This window comes from Poecilia mexicana, unplaced genomic scaffold (genome assembly GCF_051168715.1).
Source record: "Poecilia mexicana isolate PSO_F unplaced genomic scaffold, ASM5116871v1 scaffold_2, whole genome shotgun sequence".
In the NCBI taxonomy this organism is placed as follows: Eukaryota; Metazoa; Chordata; class Actinopteri; order Cyprinodontiformes; family Poeciliidae; genus Poecilia; species Poecilia mexicana.
The window spans coordinates 47,590,287-47,608,980 of NW_028263371.1; the positions used below are offsets into that span (position 1 = coordinate 47,590,287).

The following is an 18,694-nucleotide window of genomic DNA, read 5'->3' on the forward strand; positions in this document are numbered from 1 at the left end:
TGAGCAGGCTTTGCTTCACAAGGCTGCAGTTATCCTTGTTACTTATGCTGCTGCCTTTTGCTTTTACTTTCTAGTTAACTTTTTTATCAGTATGCGCATCACAGCACTTTGTGAACAGCTTCGACTTGCTGTGCTTGTGGAGGAGATCTGTGATGGTCGACTGGTTAATTGTCAAGTTAGTAATGATTGTGTACTCCATGTTATGACCATAACATAACATTTGATGCCCTAACACTCTGCAAAGCTAAAGTCATAGTAAGGCATAATATTTAGAAGATGTAAATCTATAAAATGTCTATAAGTACATCTCAAAAAAGTCCAGGGATTTATTCATTTTGCTTGAATTTCCACAATAATTCTCAAGAAGCTGGAGGGATTGATTGATATAATTTGGCAGTAAACAGATACAAACTGCATTGATTTGATTGATAATATAAAATTTAAGCACACTTAGTGTTTAGTCTGAAATCTAGAGGGCCACATAAAAAGCTGTGGCGGGCTGGATTTGGCCCACGGGCCCCGAGTTTGACACATGTGACACTGACAAAGAACTAGCTGGCAAATAAAGTTGCAGGCAGGTAATCTGTTAAAAAATTAAAAGGTTTTTATTGTTACTTGAAGTTGTAATAAAAGAAAATTTCAATTTTCACCCCTTTGTAGAATAATAGCAGACTGAATTCATAACATCTCAGTTTTTAACCTGTGTTGAAAGTGTGAATTTCCTCTGAGAGTTTGTATTTACTGGCTTACCCTTTAGACCATCTCTCTACAGAAGTGCTATTTACTAAAGCCTAACCTAAACAAATTCAGAGTAAGCTAAGTGAGATGGATTGTTTTTTTTTGTTTTTTTGGGGGGGGTTACCACAGGAGGATATATAATTACTATTGGAAAAGTGTATAATTGTTTTAGCTCTAATGTGCATTTAATGAATTGTAAATTTTGCAATCAGAACCTATTTGTTGTCGGTATGATTGAAAAAAAAAACTACATAATTGTAATTATTCATCTTTACAGCCAGTCCTTGCGCTGAACTTCTTCTTTTTTAAATGCACTGTCAATGTGTGTTTGCTTAAGTAAGACCTCACACATGCAGATGCAACAACGAAAGCCAATGCTGCAGGCTCCTTTTGCATTAAACCAGAAGAAGGACCTGTCTCTCTACATATATATGTATATATATATATTTGTAACTGAATCCTTCTAAAAGCAGCGTCAGTATTTGGAGTGTTATTCAACTCGCTCACCGTCTCTTGTTGCTGCAATCCCTCTGCCCTGTGTGGGAGGGACTTTCACTTTTCCTCAGTTTTAGAAAAGCTTCAAATGTTGTTTTGCTGCCAGAGACAGATGAGAGCTTTCACTCATCCGGCCTTGAATCGGAGCGAGGAGAGGAGCTGAGGAACATTTTACACCTGAAAAAGAAAAACCCAGCTTTGTTTATATCTATTTATGTGAAATGTAGAGTGTAAACTTGTATCAGAGCAAAGGTGTCACAGTTGTAAAGATGCAGACAAGGTGAGGAGGTTTACATAATGTGCTGGGTTTGCTCAGAATTATGTCAGTCTCTGCAAGTGCTTTTGTCCCTTTCATGTCTTCTCCGGTTGTCCTTCCTTTTGTGTCCTTGGTTGCTACAGCAGCTGTGAAAGATAAGAGGCCAAGTGAAAAGTAGTTTGACTTGCACTGATGCTTTGATTAGGTCCCTGAGCCTGTTTGTTTTACCGAGCTCCGCAGGATTGCACAGAACAAGCCAATATGTAGTGTAGCAGTGCTGGGCAGGCCAGCACAGAACGCCAGCAGATGCCAAACTCTTTGAGTGTGATTGCTGTCTTTGTACGTGTGTGTGAGGCCTCTTTACAAAATGAAACCCAGTGAGACAGAGACGGATAAAGAGGATCAGTGGCGAGGACTGGAAACGACTGATAAAGGCACATGCCACCAATTCTTTAATGAACAGCTTGACCCCATCAGCAGAGGTCAACGGTTGCTTTCCAAATCCCCTTCTTGTCCTCTCCGCCTGTGGTTATCGGATCTGTCTATCAGTGTCCAGAATCCCACAAACTTCACTTAGCCAAAACCCAATCTGGCAGCCTATGGCCCGTGGCCCCTCTGACATCGACTCTAATATGGCAACCCGGATTATGTTAAGTCCTCAAAGGCGAGGCGGCCCACATGTGATGCCGTGGCCACACGCGCAATCATGCAAGAAGTTCTTCAGACACTTTCTGTGTGGACTTTCACCTCTGACCTTTCTATCGCTGCAAAAACAAAACCTTTACTAAGTGCTTTTGGTCTCGTTTCTACACAAAAAAGGACAAAACTAATTTACAAGTAACTTTTCAGCATGAGATAAAAGCTTCGTTTTAGTCAATAATCTCTTAATATTGATGAAAAAGTATTAGTTCTAAGTTAAATAATCTGCCAGTGGAGCAAATCCTTTTTTCCATATTATAACTTATAATAACATGTTATTATGCAGCTCTGGAATGAAATTAAAAGACCACTTTAAATGATCAGTGTCTCTGATTTTACTCTTTACAGGTTTATGTTTGAGTAAAATGAACATTGTTCTTTATTCTATGAACTACTGGCAACATGTCTCAGAAATTTCAAGCAAAAATTTAGTATTTATTTGCAGAAAATGAGAAATGGTCAAAATAACAAAAAAAGACGCAGTGCTTTCAGACCAGAAAACAACATTACTAATGTTTTAACTCAGGAAGAGTTCAGAAATCAATATTTGATGGAATAACCAGGGGTTCAGTGCAGTGGGCTCTTCATATTTCCAGAGCTGTACTTATATTTCCCCATATTGTAATATGGGGAAATATCTCGTTATCTTCTAAATACTTTTTCTTCAATATTAATGAATTATTGACTTAAACTCCAATACCTTGTTACACAGTTACTTGTAAGTTGGTTTTGTCTTATTGCAAGTGCATTAAGATATTTTCACCAGAAACCAGACCAAACATAGTTGGTAAGATTTTGTTTTGCAGTGATAGAAAAGGTCAGAGGTGAAAATGTACACAATGTGTAAGATGGAAAAACTCTGAAGAACTTTGACTAATGCTCAAAGTTTCACCTTTTTCGTGACCCTCCATGTTCTCTGCGTTTCATAAATCTGTAAAGTTTTCATGGTTTGATCATTATATAAAGTACTGTACCTTGATCCAGAACACTTACTGAAAACAATTATTTTCTTCAGACTTTACGGATAAGTTATTCTATTTTCAGCCATTTTTTTGTGAACATATGGAGTTTATTGGATCAACATTTCACTGAAACCTGACCAGCACCGACACAGCTGACCTCTGTCCGTCCGCTCGTCCCAGGCAGGGCAGCGGCGCGCTCGGTCCGGATCACAGTGATGTGAATCCTCAGAGCTGCGGGAGAGGCAGGCCTGTCTGCAGCAGTGACAGTGAAGACAGGGCTCTCCGCTGAAGTGCCAGTGTCACAGTGGGAGCTGTCTGTTTCTGTTTCTATCCCGTCTCTGTTGGGTGTTGGGTCAACCCTCCGGACTGTTTTCTCCTACTTGGCTGCCATTCATTTAAACGACGTCTTCGGTGATTTGTTATGTTATTCCCATTGGGAAGAAACCCCGTTGAACCGCCAAAAAAAATCAACACAGACTTAATCTCGCTGTCGGCAATGGTTTGTGTTTTTAGAGTTAATTTCTGTGAGCCTATATTGTATTAATGCTAAAACTTGAAATGCATTGACCCGTCTTTACTGGAAAAAGAAAGACAAATTGGCAAAGTTAACTTTTTAACGATCAACTAAAAGTGAAACTTAGATCATCCTTTTATAAACTTTGCCTCTATAGGAAACAGGCTGTAGAATTATATGTTCTATCTAATAAATGATGAAATATGAGAAGTTTTATTAGGAGATCCACTTGTGGGAGTGAGCGTCCCTCATGCACATGGTCATTAATTAAGTCCTCTACTTGCAAAATACATTTTAAAATTCATCAGTGATACGGCCTCAGAGAGAGGGCTCAAAGCACCTTTCATTCTTTATACTATTATTTCCCATCTCACTGCCTTTCTGCAGCAGTGCCACCTCCACTTCTCACAGCTATAAATACTTTATTCGACCTGCCATGTTCAAACGGAGGCATTGCGCAACCTTTAGTTAACAGGAAGTCACGTCTGAATAACAAAAATGTTTTCTTTCCTCACCTTAAAAGCTGTAATTGAGCTTAGTGTCAAACGGAAACAGATATTCCTTAAACCACAGGTGGCCAAAGTTGAGGTTTGACTTCATTGTGGGTCATAAATCACAAAGCGTGCGTGGGGTTTTAAAGTAAGTCGATGATCACTTGTTAAGAAGTGGTTTTACTTTCTACTGCAGCAAAAAATAAATAAATAAATAAATAAACTTAACACAATTTCAGTAACGTATAAAAGTGTTTTAATAGCAACAGATTGGTTGAACCTCACAGAAACATTCAGTGATATCAAGACGTAGCGTTGCTGCTGCACCCTGTCAGTTTGCTAGCTAAATAACCTCTTAACTTTACTCTAATGCAGAGCAGTTTCACAGTTTGCTATTTTATTTAATCAGTTAGAATCTGAGTGTCTTATTTTTCATAACTACATTTTTGTTCTTACACTTTATCCTTAATTTCTTATTTTTACCGTTTTTGTCACTTTGCAACTGTTGCACCTGAATTTCCCCAGTGAGGGACAATAAAGGATGTTTCTATCCTGTCTTATTTTAATATTTCCCATCATGTGCGTAAAATTGTTTTTGGCTTTTTTCTTCGTATAAAACTGTTTTCTAACCAAGAATATACCAGTTTTGTTACCATATGAAAGATGTATAAGTTGGGAATTAAATTTGTCATGACAATAATAATAATAATAATAATTAATAATTAATTTGTAGTTGCATTCCACACAGACACAACATATGTTGTATTTTTCCTCCTATTTTACTGTAAATTTCTTCTTTTTATCTTATATTTCTGTCATGCATCAATCTGGGTAATTCATGATAATAAACACTTTAAGACAGACATTTTTCAATATTTATACATAATCTGACTGAATTCCACAGTTAATTATAAAATAAACTCAATTTTACATTATTCACTGTGGCTTTAATTTCAACCCTCTGTGCAACAATTGTTGGTTATTCTGTGTTGCGATTGCAGCTCTCAGGGTAGACAGATGAAAGAAGCTCAAAACTCTGAGACTACAAAGAGTCCATTGATACTAAATGTCATGACTGATTACAGTGAAAAAATGTGAAATATCAATACAAAGTTGATCTTTTTTATCTGAAGGTCCACAGCATCTGTGTTAAATGATCGGCACTGTTAACTTTGACGCCAGAGAGTTTATGACGGTAACTGATCTTTGGTATAAAAAAAGTAAAGCAATCATGTGCCTCATTCACTTTCACATCTCTGTCTATGTTAGTTCAGTTGCTTTCCTTTTTTTTTTCTTTTAGCTGCTTGTTTTATGTTTTTTGGGGGAAATGTAACTTTTTTCTTCCAGTCAGAACTGAGTCGGTCCAGGTTGCATCTAAACCACTGAGCATCTTTTTAAAAGAGGATAATCATATTTACATTGAGTTTCTATGTTTTTTCAACTGAATTAAGACTATTTTGCACCACTGAATCAAAAAATGACATCTAGTTTTTTTGGTCAGGTTTTAATTCTGATTTGATTTAGAAAAATCCAATCTTCTGACTAAATTGATGATATTTTTGCGACATTACCAGTTCATTTCCGTCAATATTTCTCATCCAATAAGAGTTTTCAGGGGGAAAAAAATTGTTTTCTAACAGAGTGTATTAATTAAATGTTACAAACTTGGATTTCTGTAAATTGAATAATAAACACCTGTAAAGGAAAATGCATGTAAATTGAATATTACGTCTTCATTCTGCAACATAAACTTCCGTTTCTTTGAACGCCTCATGTGCGTTCAGCAGCAATCAGCCATCATGGCTGCATCCCAGCATCCCAAACTAATGTGTGGGTTAGTTCAGAAAGTTGACCTGATTGAGCAAAACCAATGTGATTTCTGGATTCAGTGCATCAAAATTCCCCTAAAACAGTTGACAAGCCTCCATTTTTTTACTCTTGACCAGTGTAATTATTGTTAATGCGACGTACTGTATTCTTTCTCTCAGCCACTTCATTGAGTCAGTAGCTGAATAAAGTCGCTACTGCCTGATTAAAGTCAGTAGTTACTTATGACATTGATTATGGCATTAATCAATGTCATACATTTCATCACCACATTGTTAAAAGGCTAAAGGCTTTTGGTAAAAAATGCATCTCCAATTGGATCTCCTGCCAGACAACAACCCTCCACTCAAAACATAAGCAATGAATGAATTAAAAAAAACTGAACATTTCAAACTGTTTACAAGCCTTTAAACCACACGAGGGTATAAGGTAAGCTTGCTTCTACAAGCTTTTGCAGCGGTGTTTTATTGCAAACAACTCTCAATAGGCTATTCAGAGTTTTATAGACAACATTTCAGCTGTGACTTACGCTGCAGCCTTTATACCCGGCACCTTTCTACGAACATGACTCATGCAGGGCACTTTGTGCTTTCTCCCATTTTAATTTCAGAGCAAGGATCTGTTTGAATCAAATCTTCTGAGATCCTTTACAGATGCTGCCATCTAATCTTGCGGTTTTTCAGACTTTTCCTGGCAGCCGCTTTCTGTTTGTTGCTTCCTCGGTCTCTCAGTGCCCAGATAAACACCTCTGGCTCTCGCACACCGGAGGACGAGACAGCTTGTGCACAGTTACATATTTTCAATAAAAGTGTGCTCTGACAACATGACAGTCTTTGTCATTGTTCCTTTTGGGTAGGAGTTTGGATGTTTGTGTTTATCAAGCATTGAGATGTTTGGTTGGCATTATCTGAACTTTGTTGAAAATGTAAAGCTGTAGCTCTACCTTTTGTTTTTTCTTTTTTAGGATAAAGTTGAATGTGATTTTTGATCAGATACGAAACTACCCTGGTTGTATTCCATCACATTATGCTGTCTGATTCGGCCTGGAAATATGTTTTTAGCAGGAAATATGTCATAGTGATGTGTTTTATGAATGTACAGCTCAATTCCCTCCAAGATATACTGTATTGATTAATGATCTCGCAGTTACTTCTACCACCTTGTTCACATCAGGTACTTTTTTACTTTTACTCCTCTCTAACACATTTTGGTGTGAGCTTGTTACTGCAACTTCAAATCTACGCCTGTACGGTTGAGTGTGTCACTTTAAAAAAAATGGAGGCAAATTATCGATGGTCTTTGTCATGACTCTTTAGGGCAGGGGTCCCCAAACTTTTTCCTGCGAGGGCCACATAGCTGTTTCTTTCTCTGGTAGGGGGCCGGTCTTAGGTTTTTGGAGAAGGAAACCTTAGAGAATTCTTATCGACAGGGGGGGAGGCGCGCTGTTCTGTCATTGAAACTTTCGGGGGGGGGGGGGGAATGTGTCGAATGTGTCGACGACACATTCGCGCTTTTAGATTGATTTTTACCCAGAATGCAAATGGAAAAAACCGTGAGTGAAACGGTGACTGGGACTGACTAGTATATGTATATTCCATTGAGGGAAAGTTAGTTTCACATCTGCTCAAGAGCCCCCTGGTGGTTGAAGAAAAATCCACATATAAACCGGAAAATTCAATATATGAAAAAAAAACACTGAATGCTCTCTGGTATGAGGAGGCGGGCCGGATCCGACATTGTTCAGGGGGCCGGACCAAACAACGTGGCGGGCCGGATCCGGCTCGCGGGCCGTAGCTTGGGGACCCCTGCTTTAGGGTTTTTGCTTCTTTCTGCTTTATGATTTGAAGTGGAGATAAAAAAAAAAAGTGCTACTACACAATCTGGAAAAGTCTGTAATTTGGCTAAATATCATCCAGGTCTGGTTAAGTACAGAGAAGTAACAGAGTATGAAAAACATGTTTGAATATCCAAACTCCGTTACGTTTTACAACTAAGAGCTGTAACTATGCGTTCAACCATCCGTCTTATTTGTTAGTTTGACATTTCATCCAACCATCCATCCATCCATCCATCCATCCATCTTTTTTGCAGAAACCTGTCAAACATTGGGAACTTGCTTTGTTACATTTTTAGAGCAAGAGTCAGCAACTCCAGTCCGTTATGCTTCTGTCCCACAACTTCTAGTTGCATCTATTTTCCAACACGCCTGAATCAAAAGGCTGATTTATCTCCTTTGACACATTTTGCAAAGGACTGGTAATTAACCGTCCATTCGTTTCAGGTTTCAGGTATGCTTCCAAAAAGTTGCAGAGTTGTTGCACTTGAGGACTGGAGTTGCAGTCTGCTATTTAACAAAGATGCCCATAATGAATCAAATGGCTGGATGATGGTTGTTATGCATTGTCACATAACCCGTATAATAAGGAACTCCCTTCAGTATTGTTAGCAACATTTTAACAAGAGAAAGTAATAGCTGTTATTTTTGACCTGCTCTATCCTAAGGCATGTCACAGCCTGACATTTTAGAGGCGTTAACATCGCAGCAAAACAGAAGAAAAGTGTAGACTTATGTGTTTTCCTGCTCATTAAAAGGGCGTCTGATGTGTTATTTCTCTGGTTGTGACAAGAGTGGATCCAGTTTGATATCAACACTTAGTCTGAATTTACAGTTTGTTGATGGCATTGCTTATTTTTCATCGTTTAACACATATCATTTAAAATTTCCCCTTTTTTTAACCCTTTTTCTTCTTTTAAATTGTCTGTTTTCCAGGTGCCAGTGGTACTTCAAGGCCAAGATGACCTCAGAGGACAAAAGACGGACCGACTATCAGAACGGACACGGTAAATCAATTTGCCTGCCTCGTAGTTTTGATTTTTAATTTGGATGGTTAATCTTTTGGTGAGACGCTGTGAAAGGACATCTGCCTGGTGAGGATTTTGCTTTCTGTGGTGTGTCGCTGCGGTCTGCCAGTAAACAGGAAGCAAAAGAGCTGAGAGACATTCAGTGAGTCACATTTAGTATCTAGCCACCTGCTCTTTTCTTTGCATTCAATATGCGAGGAGCATGGATCACTTCCCATGTGGATCTGGTCCTCTGCATAGTAAGTTCAGCTCATGAGTTCACAATGAGATTTTTTTCAACGAAGAAATGTCTTTTGCTTTGTGCTGCAGGAAATGATTTATTGTTAACTTTTATTTACTGCTATTCAATTTTTCTTTAAGACCAAACTTTTTATTGCTGCCACCAAGAGTGCCTTGCAAAAGTATTCATACTTCTTGAACTTTATTACAAAGTAGCTTAGATTTGGGAAGTAAATTAAAGCACATTTTTATGTGCAACACCCCTAAATAAAATCCAAACTGTTACCAATTAAGTCTAAGATGAATCCAAGTAACAGACCTGACAGGTCAAAGGGGAAATTGTGAAGATGTTTGAAGTTGGTTTTGATTATGAAATAATCTCAGAAGCTCTTAAAAAATCACAGAAAACTGTTTTAAGATGAATAAAATGTCTCCCTCTTTATTTCCCAAAGGCGTCTGGTAAAGAAGAGTCAAATTTAAACTTAGAGTTTTACTTTATAAGAAAAAGAAAATCAGTTTTTTGCATATTTGTTAAAACTATGTCGACAGTATGGTTTGTACCGCTCCCAGTCAATAACAACCAATGAAAGCCCAGAGGAAGGTCGTAGCGCTGTCAATCATGCCCATGTATGCACTGCTAAATATACTAATGGCAGACATACAACTTGCCATTCCAGGAAAACTGTTCATCAGTGGTTATGCTGACTAGCTTTAGCATGCACAGCACACTCCACTGTCAGGAAGAAGCTGTAGCATAGCTGAGAGCAACAGGGAGTGTCTGATCAGTTCGTACATGAGGATGATTGACAGCGCTAGGACAATCCTCCTGCCTCTGATTGGTTGTTTCTGACTGAGTGGTGAATATCTGTAGTTAGCACTGGGAGAAGGCAGACATTTAGATTTTCCTCCATGGATTATCTGTCTCATACCAAACTGTCACAACAAAATGACAGTTTATCTAACTTCGATAAAACATGTTTCCTACTTATTTGCTAAAACACTGAAGTTAAATCATGATTGAATCAGCTGGTTGAACAATATCTGAAAATGAAATCTGTGATACAATTGCAAACGTACCAGGACATGGATGATGTCCACCTAAACCATCAGGAGGATTATTCAGAGAAGCAGCCTAGAGGTCATGGCAGCTCCAGCTGCAGAAATAAACAGCTGCGGTGGGAAAATGCATCAACATGGCACCAACTACCTGTTTACGACACAACAAACCTGGCCTTTATGGATGAATGGCAAATAGACATCAATAGTTGTAAGAAAGACTCAAGATGCCGTGCTTAAAGTCTTGTAGGAGACACAGCAAACTTGAAATCAAACTTTTTTACCTACAACTAGAGTGGGCATTTCCGCTCCTCAGGGCGTGTGTTTTAGATGTTCCCCTACTTAAACACAGCTGAATCAAATGGACAGGTAATTAGCAGGCTGCCGCAGAACCTGGTGGGAGGCTTAGGAGATAAGTGAGCTACTTGATTCAGGAGGGCTGTTGCAGAAACAAATCCTAACACCCGGGGTACAAGCTCTCGAGGAGCGCACGCCAAACATGTTGTGGTGAAAGATGGAGGTGGATGCTTGTAATTTTCTTCAGGAACAGCAGTGAAGTTGGTCAGAGGTGATGGGAGGATGGATTGGGTTCAACAGAAGATAAGAAGAATGCTTAAGGAAAATCTGCTACAAAAGACATAAGAGTGGTTTTGATGCTCCCTTTCTTCAGTACCATGGTCCTAAACACAAAATGCTGCAATGAAACAGGTTCAGATCTCGTTGCTCCAACTCCATTTCTCCAGGACATCCAATTTTATATATGTACAACACCCCTGAATTTAAAAGAAGCTTATTATGCTTCCTTGAACAGTTTATGTCAGGTCTGTGAGCTTTGCAAAGCGAGACAATGAGTTTTTTGTCCGCTCAGTTCTGGATTTTTTTGAGCTGTTTTTAGCTCTTGTCACTTTAAATCCAAAGAAGTTGCTGCTGGCCACAACCACCAACTCAACATTTACATTCGCACATGAAAATGGCTGCAAACAGATGGGCAATTATACAACCGTACATCTTTGAAAAGAAGAAGTAGGGCCTCCTGCACAACCAACAAGAATGCAGCAAGTGGTTTCTGGATGGTAAACAACAAAGCACTTGTCTTTTCCAGCAGCCAGCAGTAAAACTTGCTGACCAAACGTGCTGGAGTTCCACTTGGGTTGCTAGGTAACGGGCAAGGTTGCTAGGAAGCAGGGCAGTGCCTGCTGATTTGTAACGTTGCATTTGGAAGGTTATTGAAACAGCTCATTTTCCAGACACAAAAAAACATTAATGTATTACCACAAAATTACTTGGTGGGTTTTTTTTTAAGCTATTGAGCTGTTTTTAGAAGCAGCAGAGACCCAAATGGAAAACATGAAATGTCCACATTAGATCTTCAAAGATCTTTTGCTTAGATTACTTAAATCACATTTCCAGCAAACTTTGTGTTTGTTCCATCGAATCCCGATAAAGAACATCGAGGTGTGTTGTTGTAAAGTAACAAAATTTTAAAGGTTTTAAGGGTACGAATGCTTTTTCAATTCAATATGTGTTTGAGAGTGGAGAGAGTGGTAAAAATAGGAGCAGAGTCAGAGAAGGGAAAAACACAAGGTTAAAGATACAAAGAAAAGGGTAACTTGTTTCAAAGTCACTACATCACAGAACAAAGAGGAATGGGGAATATTTTAAGATTTGAGGCCAGAGAGCAAGGAACTTAAAAAACAGCAAGAAAAAAATGTCAACAAAATTTTTTGCCGCACCACAGACGTTTCATTTCTCAAAATAATTCACACTTTTTTTCATAAGTCTCTCAGCTGCGCCTAGCCTTGACGCCGAGTGCAACGTTGATGCAGATGCTGTAAGAGAAACTCGGGAGCTTCTGAGATTTTTCTCCATGCGCCTGATTGTTGTTTTTAGTTTGTTGATACTGTATTGATCCCTAAAAGGAGAACAACGACTTCTTCCAAGGGCCTCCTCTCCTGTGGGAGGTTGGGGTCAAAGCCTGAACAGCAGCAGGCAGTAAAAAAAAATTTACCTGTTTGCTCAAGGACACTTCATCAGGGCGGCTGGTTGATTGAAACAAAGTGAAAAACTTGTGCCAAGTTAAATGACTGGCTCAGCGCTCAGGGTGCTGCCCTGCTGCTTTTCAGCAAAAAGACCTCTGCTCTGAAGAGGAGAAGATATCGAACAGTGTACTGTAGCTGGAGCCCCCGCCTCTCCTGATCAATAGCAATGGTTAAATGTGTCTCTTTGTGTCTGAAATGTTTGTCTCAAGAGTGGCCAAGTCATTGTTTAGTTTTCATACCATGATCCCGTCATTCATAAAGGCAAAATTAGATATTGAAAACCTATAATTCTACTTCACCTTTTCCCAAACAGTCCCTTTTCCGGGAATAAAGGCGTATGTGGACCCCGACACATACGAGGATCCCACACAGGCCGTCCACGAATTCACTAAAGAAATCGACCCGTCCAGGATCCGCATTGAGAGGGTGATCGGAGCAGGTACAAGCACACACCTACACGCGCTTCACACTCATCCGGCGCTGCGCTTCTGAGTCGCATCGACGACGTGGGCAGAAGAGGACCATTTCACACCTGCTGTAATAACAATAGATTCAAACATTCACATGACATTATCATCTCTCTTCCACTGATAACGAACCCAACAAACTTCCCTCTAAGAGACAGAAGTTGTGTTTTATCATCTCCCGGTGCTTTGGTTACATTCTCGCCGCACACTGTTGGGGTATTAACACTTTAATAGACTTAAGGAACAAAAAGGTGTTTGGATTTATTTAAGGCTCTTTTTTTATACCTGCAAGAAAAAAAAATGTGATAAAGTTGAACTAATCAGAGAAGTTGTGATGCTGGAGATTAGATGGGAACTGCAACACTGCCCCCAGGTGGCAGACTTTACTCGCAGCTTCATGGTTTGGATTTTGTTGATAAGATTTGCGCCTTGTTCTTTTGCCATTTGTCTGAGATCGGTTCTTTATAGTGGACAGAAGCAACAGTGACTGGTTTAGGTTTGCAGGGGTCCAGTTACTCCTCAAGAGGCACATAAAAAGAATTGCAGGGATTTAATTTTACAATACATGATCTCATCTTCAATGTGAACAAAGTAAAGGAGATTTGTGTATATTTCAGGAGAAACAGGTTTGGTCAAACCCTATTTCCTGGACTGAAGACGCAACGGTAAAGTTTTCTTCAACAGGGGTGTCCAAACTTTCTAATTTTCAAAAAACTAAAATCACCAAGATGATGTTGTTGTTGTTTTTTTTTTTTTACCTACTCCACAATAAACTAAGCATGAACTATTTTAATTAAACAAATACGTTTTGTTTCGGGGGGTTTTCCTTAGGAATGGGATTGTAGATCCAAACCGGAAAAAAAAAAAAAAACATTTAATTTATTCTCAGCAATAAAAACAGAATCTAGATCAGTCTGCATTTGAAAACAAGTTTTAATTTAGCAATTAAAAGCAGATTTGGATGCACTAAGTTGTACTTAGAGTGCAAGTCAATGAGTGAAAATATAAGGAAACTTGAAAGCTTTGAAAAGATGATCAGTTTGTGTGGCATCTGACATTTTTATAAGTAGATTTTAATTGAAAAATCATAATTTAATGTGTTCCTGAACTGTGGTCCAGGGGCCATACAAAACCATTTCACGGGCAGCAAATGGCCTGCAGGCCCTACTTTGAGCACCGATGGTCCACAAGAGAGGACAAAGGAGGACGCACTTGTTGAGGAAGCGTAGCAAGATGCTGCAGATCTTCTATAAGTTTAGAGCATCATGTCTTCTGCAATCATCTCCTGGGGCAGCAGCATCAGAATCAGGAACCTGAAAAGGCTCAACTTCCTGGTTCTGTTCTGGTTCTGTTCTGGGGATGACTGTGTAACTTCTGGACATGATGATGCAAAGAAGGATTTTACATAAAATCAAGACATTTATGCATCTGTCATAGAAAAACAGTGTCTTCAGTCAGAGGCTTCTTCAAATGCTCTGTTATACAGACTGCTACAGGAGATCCTTTCTGCACACAGCCATCAGCATGTACAGCAACTCCTTGACTGATCTTGAATTAATATAAAAAATATTTTATATCTCTTTAGGATCACTACAGTATTTTTAATCACATTTGAATCATTGCTTTATTTCTTTATATAGTAAATTTAATTCAAACCCATTTACATTCCTGTGCCTTATAATTTACACTTACATGATGCAATAATTTAACAATACATTTACAAAGATTGGATTAATGGTACAATTGAAAAGAAAAGTGAGAAAATAAAAAGCAGTTAAAATTCAGTGTGTCCAGCAATTTGTTTTAAACGTTCAAAGTACTGAACATTATGCACTCATTGATTTCTGGAGGACACAAACACAAAGGAGACATAAATAGATAAAATAAGACCTAAATAAATAAATAAACTTTGCAGCAGATGCAGCTTCTCAATCAGCTTAAATTTATATTCATAGAAAACATTGAAAGAGAGCTTCAAAGCCCCTGGTGGTGCCACTGGGTTTAGATTAAAGTCAAGTTCAGGCGAAATAATTCAGCGTAATCATCTTTGAAATGCTGGAAACATGATTGTGTGTGTGTGTGGGCGCAATCGTGTTTTGCAGGTGAATTTGGCGAGGTGTGCAGCGGCCGCTTGAGAACGCCGGGCAAAAAGGAGATTGCGGTGGCAATAAAGACGCTGAAAGGAGGCTACGTAGAACGTCAACGGCGGGACTTCCTGCGGGAGGCGTCGATCATGGGCCAGTTTGACCATCCCAACATCATCAGACTGGAAGGAGTGGTCACCAAAAGTAAGAGGGTGTTAATGTGGGTCAGCATGCTGCTTCTTTGTGTTTGGTTTTGGTTCTGGAAACACAGAGCAGACCAGAACCAGAAGACCTGAGAGGTTCTGGAAGGCTGATACAACAGCAGCAGATCTTTAATGTGTTATGGCACTAATTCAGTGATTTATAAACTAACAAAAGTATTTTAAAGTCTATTCTCTGAGCTGCAGGGACTAAAACAATAACTCCCTCTCTTCAAAGTGACTGCCAACAACCAGACTGTTATTACCTAAAAACATTGTTTTGATTTTTGTTCACGTATGTGGAAACAAAGGAGAAAAATTGATTAAGCAACTTTTCTTCAAGCGGTACTTGTCTGTGGCAAACAAATGCTGTCTTTGCTTTTCTTTTTTCGACGTATTTGGTTTTCTGCACATCTGTGTATCTGACATACGTGGCTGTGTAAGTTTCCATTGTTTGTTTTAGGAAGAAATGTATTGTAATCTCAAAAGATGTGCGAGAAAACAATGAGAAAGTGAGAAGGCGCAGTTGGGGGAGGAGCTGGAAACTTGTTAACGAGCTTTGTTTTACGGGACTCACCAGGCGCAACATATGGTTGTATTTACAGGGGGTGTATAAACTGAGACATCACTGTGAATATAAATGTGTCCCCTGAAGGGGTTCAGCTTCTCTCTGCATGCAGATAGAGGACAGACTTCAGCTTTGACCCCGCTGATGAAGACTCCGCTGATAAAGGCTTGTAAAGCCGAAGATTGCCGATATTAAATTAGAGCGGCTCGTTGCTGATATTCCAACAATAGACTTCAATGTGCTTTTGATGATCTATTATCTTGAATGGACTCAGTGGGGAAAAAAATCCCTCCACGCGGCAATACAATTATATAATGTGATTATTATGGTGAAAGACACATGCTGAAGGTTGACGCTTAAATCTTTAACAACTTTATTAGAGTTGTAAAGTTCGGCAACTTCCTGAAAGGTCATAATTCAGTTTAAAAAAACCTGAACATTTTCTCCTCAGTTCACAGGATATTTTCCTGCAAGTCTGAATATAATTGAGATGTTTTTTTGTTTTGTTTGGTGAACATGAGGCAGGACGGTGTGTTGTTTTTGTTTCTCCGTCTCTCTTTCTTATTGTTGAATAATTGATACCGAACTTTAGGTGTAGCTTTGACTTCACTGGAGATTTAATAGACAAGTTTTTGAGTCATTTTTGTACAGTCAGTCGTTGTTCCATGTTTTTTTCTCCCCATTTGTTCGTAATAGTTCTTAGCCTTAGAAAGTGCTCTGCAACTTTTTCTGGACTGATTGTGCTCAGTGAAATGTTCTCTACTATGTATTGATATTTATTGTATCATAAAAATGTCATATCATGATTAGAAATTGTGAACGTGGTAAATTGTCTGTCAATCAAGTCATAGTTGCACAATTACCTAAAAAGATGGAAATACATTTTAAATACTTTCTATTATCACAACAAATACCATAAAATATTGTGATTAAATTGTAAGTTTATATCCTCCAGCAACTTTAGATTTTGTAGCTGTTTTGATTTTAGGATACAGATTAAATTTAATAAACTAGATGTTTTTGGTTCCCGGTCTGGCAGTCAGGACATGATTTCCCTAAATGATGGTAGAAAACATCAACCTAGAATTAAGATATGCTTCAGCATAATGTAATAACATATGAATGATACCTTTATCACTTTAGTTTCCTGGATAAAAATCTTTTATGTGAAGAATGCAGCTTATGGGACAGTGGAAAACAGCACACCATCGTTTGATAATTGTTTAAATTACAGTTATAGGCAGCGTTTACTCTGAAACCACATTTTTATTTTGTTCTGCTTTTTATTGAACCTCTTGGAATATTAATAACTTTTCTTGAAGAGTAGCCTGGGGGAGTTTATATGCTCGTTTATTTTAAAAACTGCGGGAACATTATGATAAATCCATCAGTGCCTTAAAGCGTAGCCCCACTACTGTCATTAAGGAGGATGTATTTTATTTTAAAGATTTATAACCTTCATCTGTGCGGAGAGGGGGAGGAGTGTAAGAGGAGCAACCTGATTCCCAAAACTGTCTGTGGGATTTCCACTCACGGTTACAATATGCACATCAAATCATGCAATCAAAAGCCTTTTGTGTTTGTCAGTGGGGCATCACACTGCATTTATTTTGGGTAAATTCTCCCTGTCAGCCTGTCTGCCTGGTTTGTCTTTTCTTCATTCTCTATCACTTCCTCCATCTGTTGTTGTTCTTTGGAGACTAATTATGGAGACTATTGTGCTGTGACTGACTGCCATACCTGCCATGAAAAAAAAACAGGTGACACATTAGATTGTGGTAAACAGGTGCGTTTGTTTTTGTTCAGGCGCTGTGCTGCGTAGCTATATATTGGTTCCAGATCTTCCTAATTAGCACAGGAAAAGCTAAGCTTGATCGAATAATTTCCTTTCTGTCCCAGCTGGATTTGTGTGACGAGAGAGCATCAACAAATTTAGGGAGGTGTTGATATGATACTGCAAATTTAAAAAAAGCAAAAAAAGGACTCTTATGTTTCGGGGAAGTTACGATTTTACGACAGAACCGCGTACTTCCTAACCGTCCAGGCTTACAGCCGTATCATCCTCCGACAGGTGTGGGACCTATTTTGCTTTCATTTATGTTCAAATAAAAAATCTAAGATGTTTTCCCCGCTGACAAGAACTCACTTTAAGGGATTACCTCATCACACAAAATGCACAACATTAAATTAGTCCTTTCCAGAGAAAATAATGGCAAGTTATGCAGCCAACTTGAGTTGGAAGAAGCGGTAAGGGATGTGTCATTGGCAGTTTGCTTGAACAAAAAAAACAAGTTGCTGTTCAAACGCCCATGCTTCCACCATCTGCTTTTATAATTATGCTGCGCTTTGGAAACTGGCACTTGTTTCAGTATAAAAAGCTTTTTTGTTAGTCAGAGATCCCATAGTTATGTTGGCCTATCTGGCATTTTCTAGGGCTACTCTCAGTTCTCACCTGCATTTTATTAAATATTAAAGAAGCTTGAGGTTTTGAAGTCCAAAACTTTTTTTGAATGAATTCATGGCGAGTTAACATAATTTTAAACACCTTTTAAAAATGATAAGATCAATGTGAACATAGATATAGACATAAATAAGCATTAATAAGGCAAGGTAAAACCATATTTTTCGGACTATAAGCCGCTACTTTTGTCCTACACTTTGAACCTTGCGGCTTATAACCTGGTGCGGCTTTTCTGTTGATTTTTCTTCAACCACCAGGGGGCTCTTTAGCAGAAAGTGAATCATTGGAAGTCAAAATTGGAAATCAAAGAAGAACGTGCTAATTTTCATTTAGAGCAAGCACATGTTAGCAGTAGGCACGACGGAGAAATTTCTTCAAACTCATATGATACAGCTTTTAAGTTGAAACCTGTTGATCTGGAAATAGAGCTGCTGCACGTTAACTCGGCATGAATGAATCCATGGTTCGGCGTTGGAGACGGAGGAACGCGTCCTTAATAAATCCAGCAGATTTATTAGGACGCAGCCCTCTGCTGCCCTCTGCTGGGTAGTTATGGAAAACCGAGAGCGGCGGGGACACCAGCGGCTTAGAACCTGGTGTGGCTTATCTATGTACGTTTCCAGTTTTGTTTTTGTTTTGTTTGTTTGTTTTTTGTTTTTGTTTTTTATTTGTAGCTGCGGCTTATAAGTATGGTTCGCTCTATAGTCCAGAAAATAGTTTAAAGTTCATTGGTAGAAAATAAAGTAACATTAGTTA

At 38.7% G+C, this 18,694-nt stretch overlaps 1 protein-coding gene across 2 annotated transcripts in view; it reads left to right on the forward strand.

Moving 5' to 3' along the window:
* epha6 (eph receptor A6) overlaps positions 1 to 18,694 on the forward strand; it is a 200,166-nt gene that overhangs the window by 167,998 nt on the left and 13,474 nt on the right. For both annotated transcript variants that reach the window (XM_088001921.1, XM_088001925.1), the window contains 3 exons: positions 8,753 to 8,823; positions 12,472 to 12,597; positions 14,728 to 14,913. In XM_088001921.1, the coding sequence (XP_087858047.1) occupies positions 8,753 to 8,823; positions 12,472 to 12,597; positions 14,728 to 14,913 (383 nt within the window). The remainder of the gene's footprint in view (positions 1 to 8,752; positions 8,824 to 12,471; positions 12,598 to 14,727; positions 14,914 to 18,694) is intronic.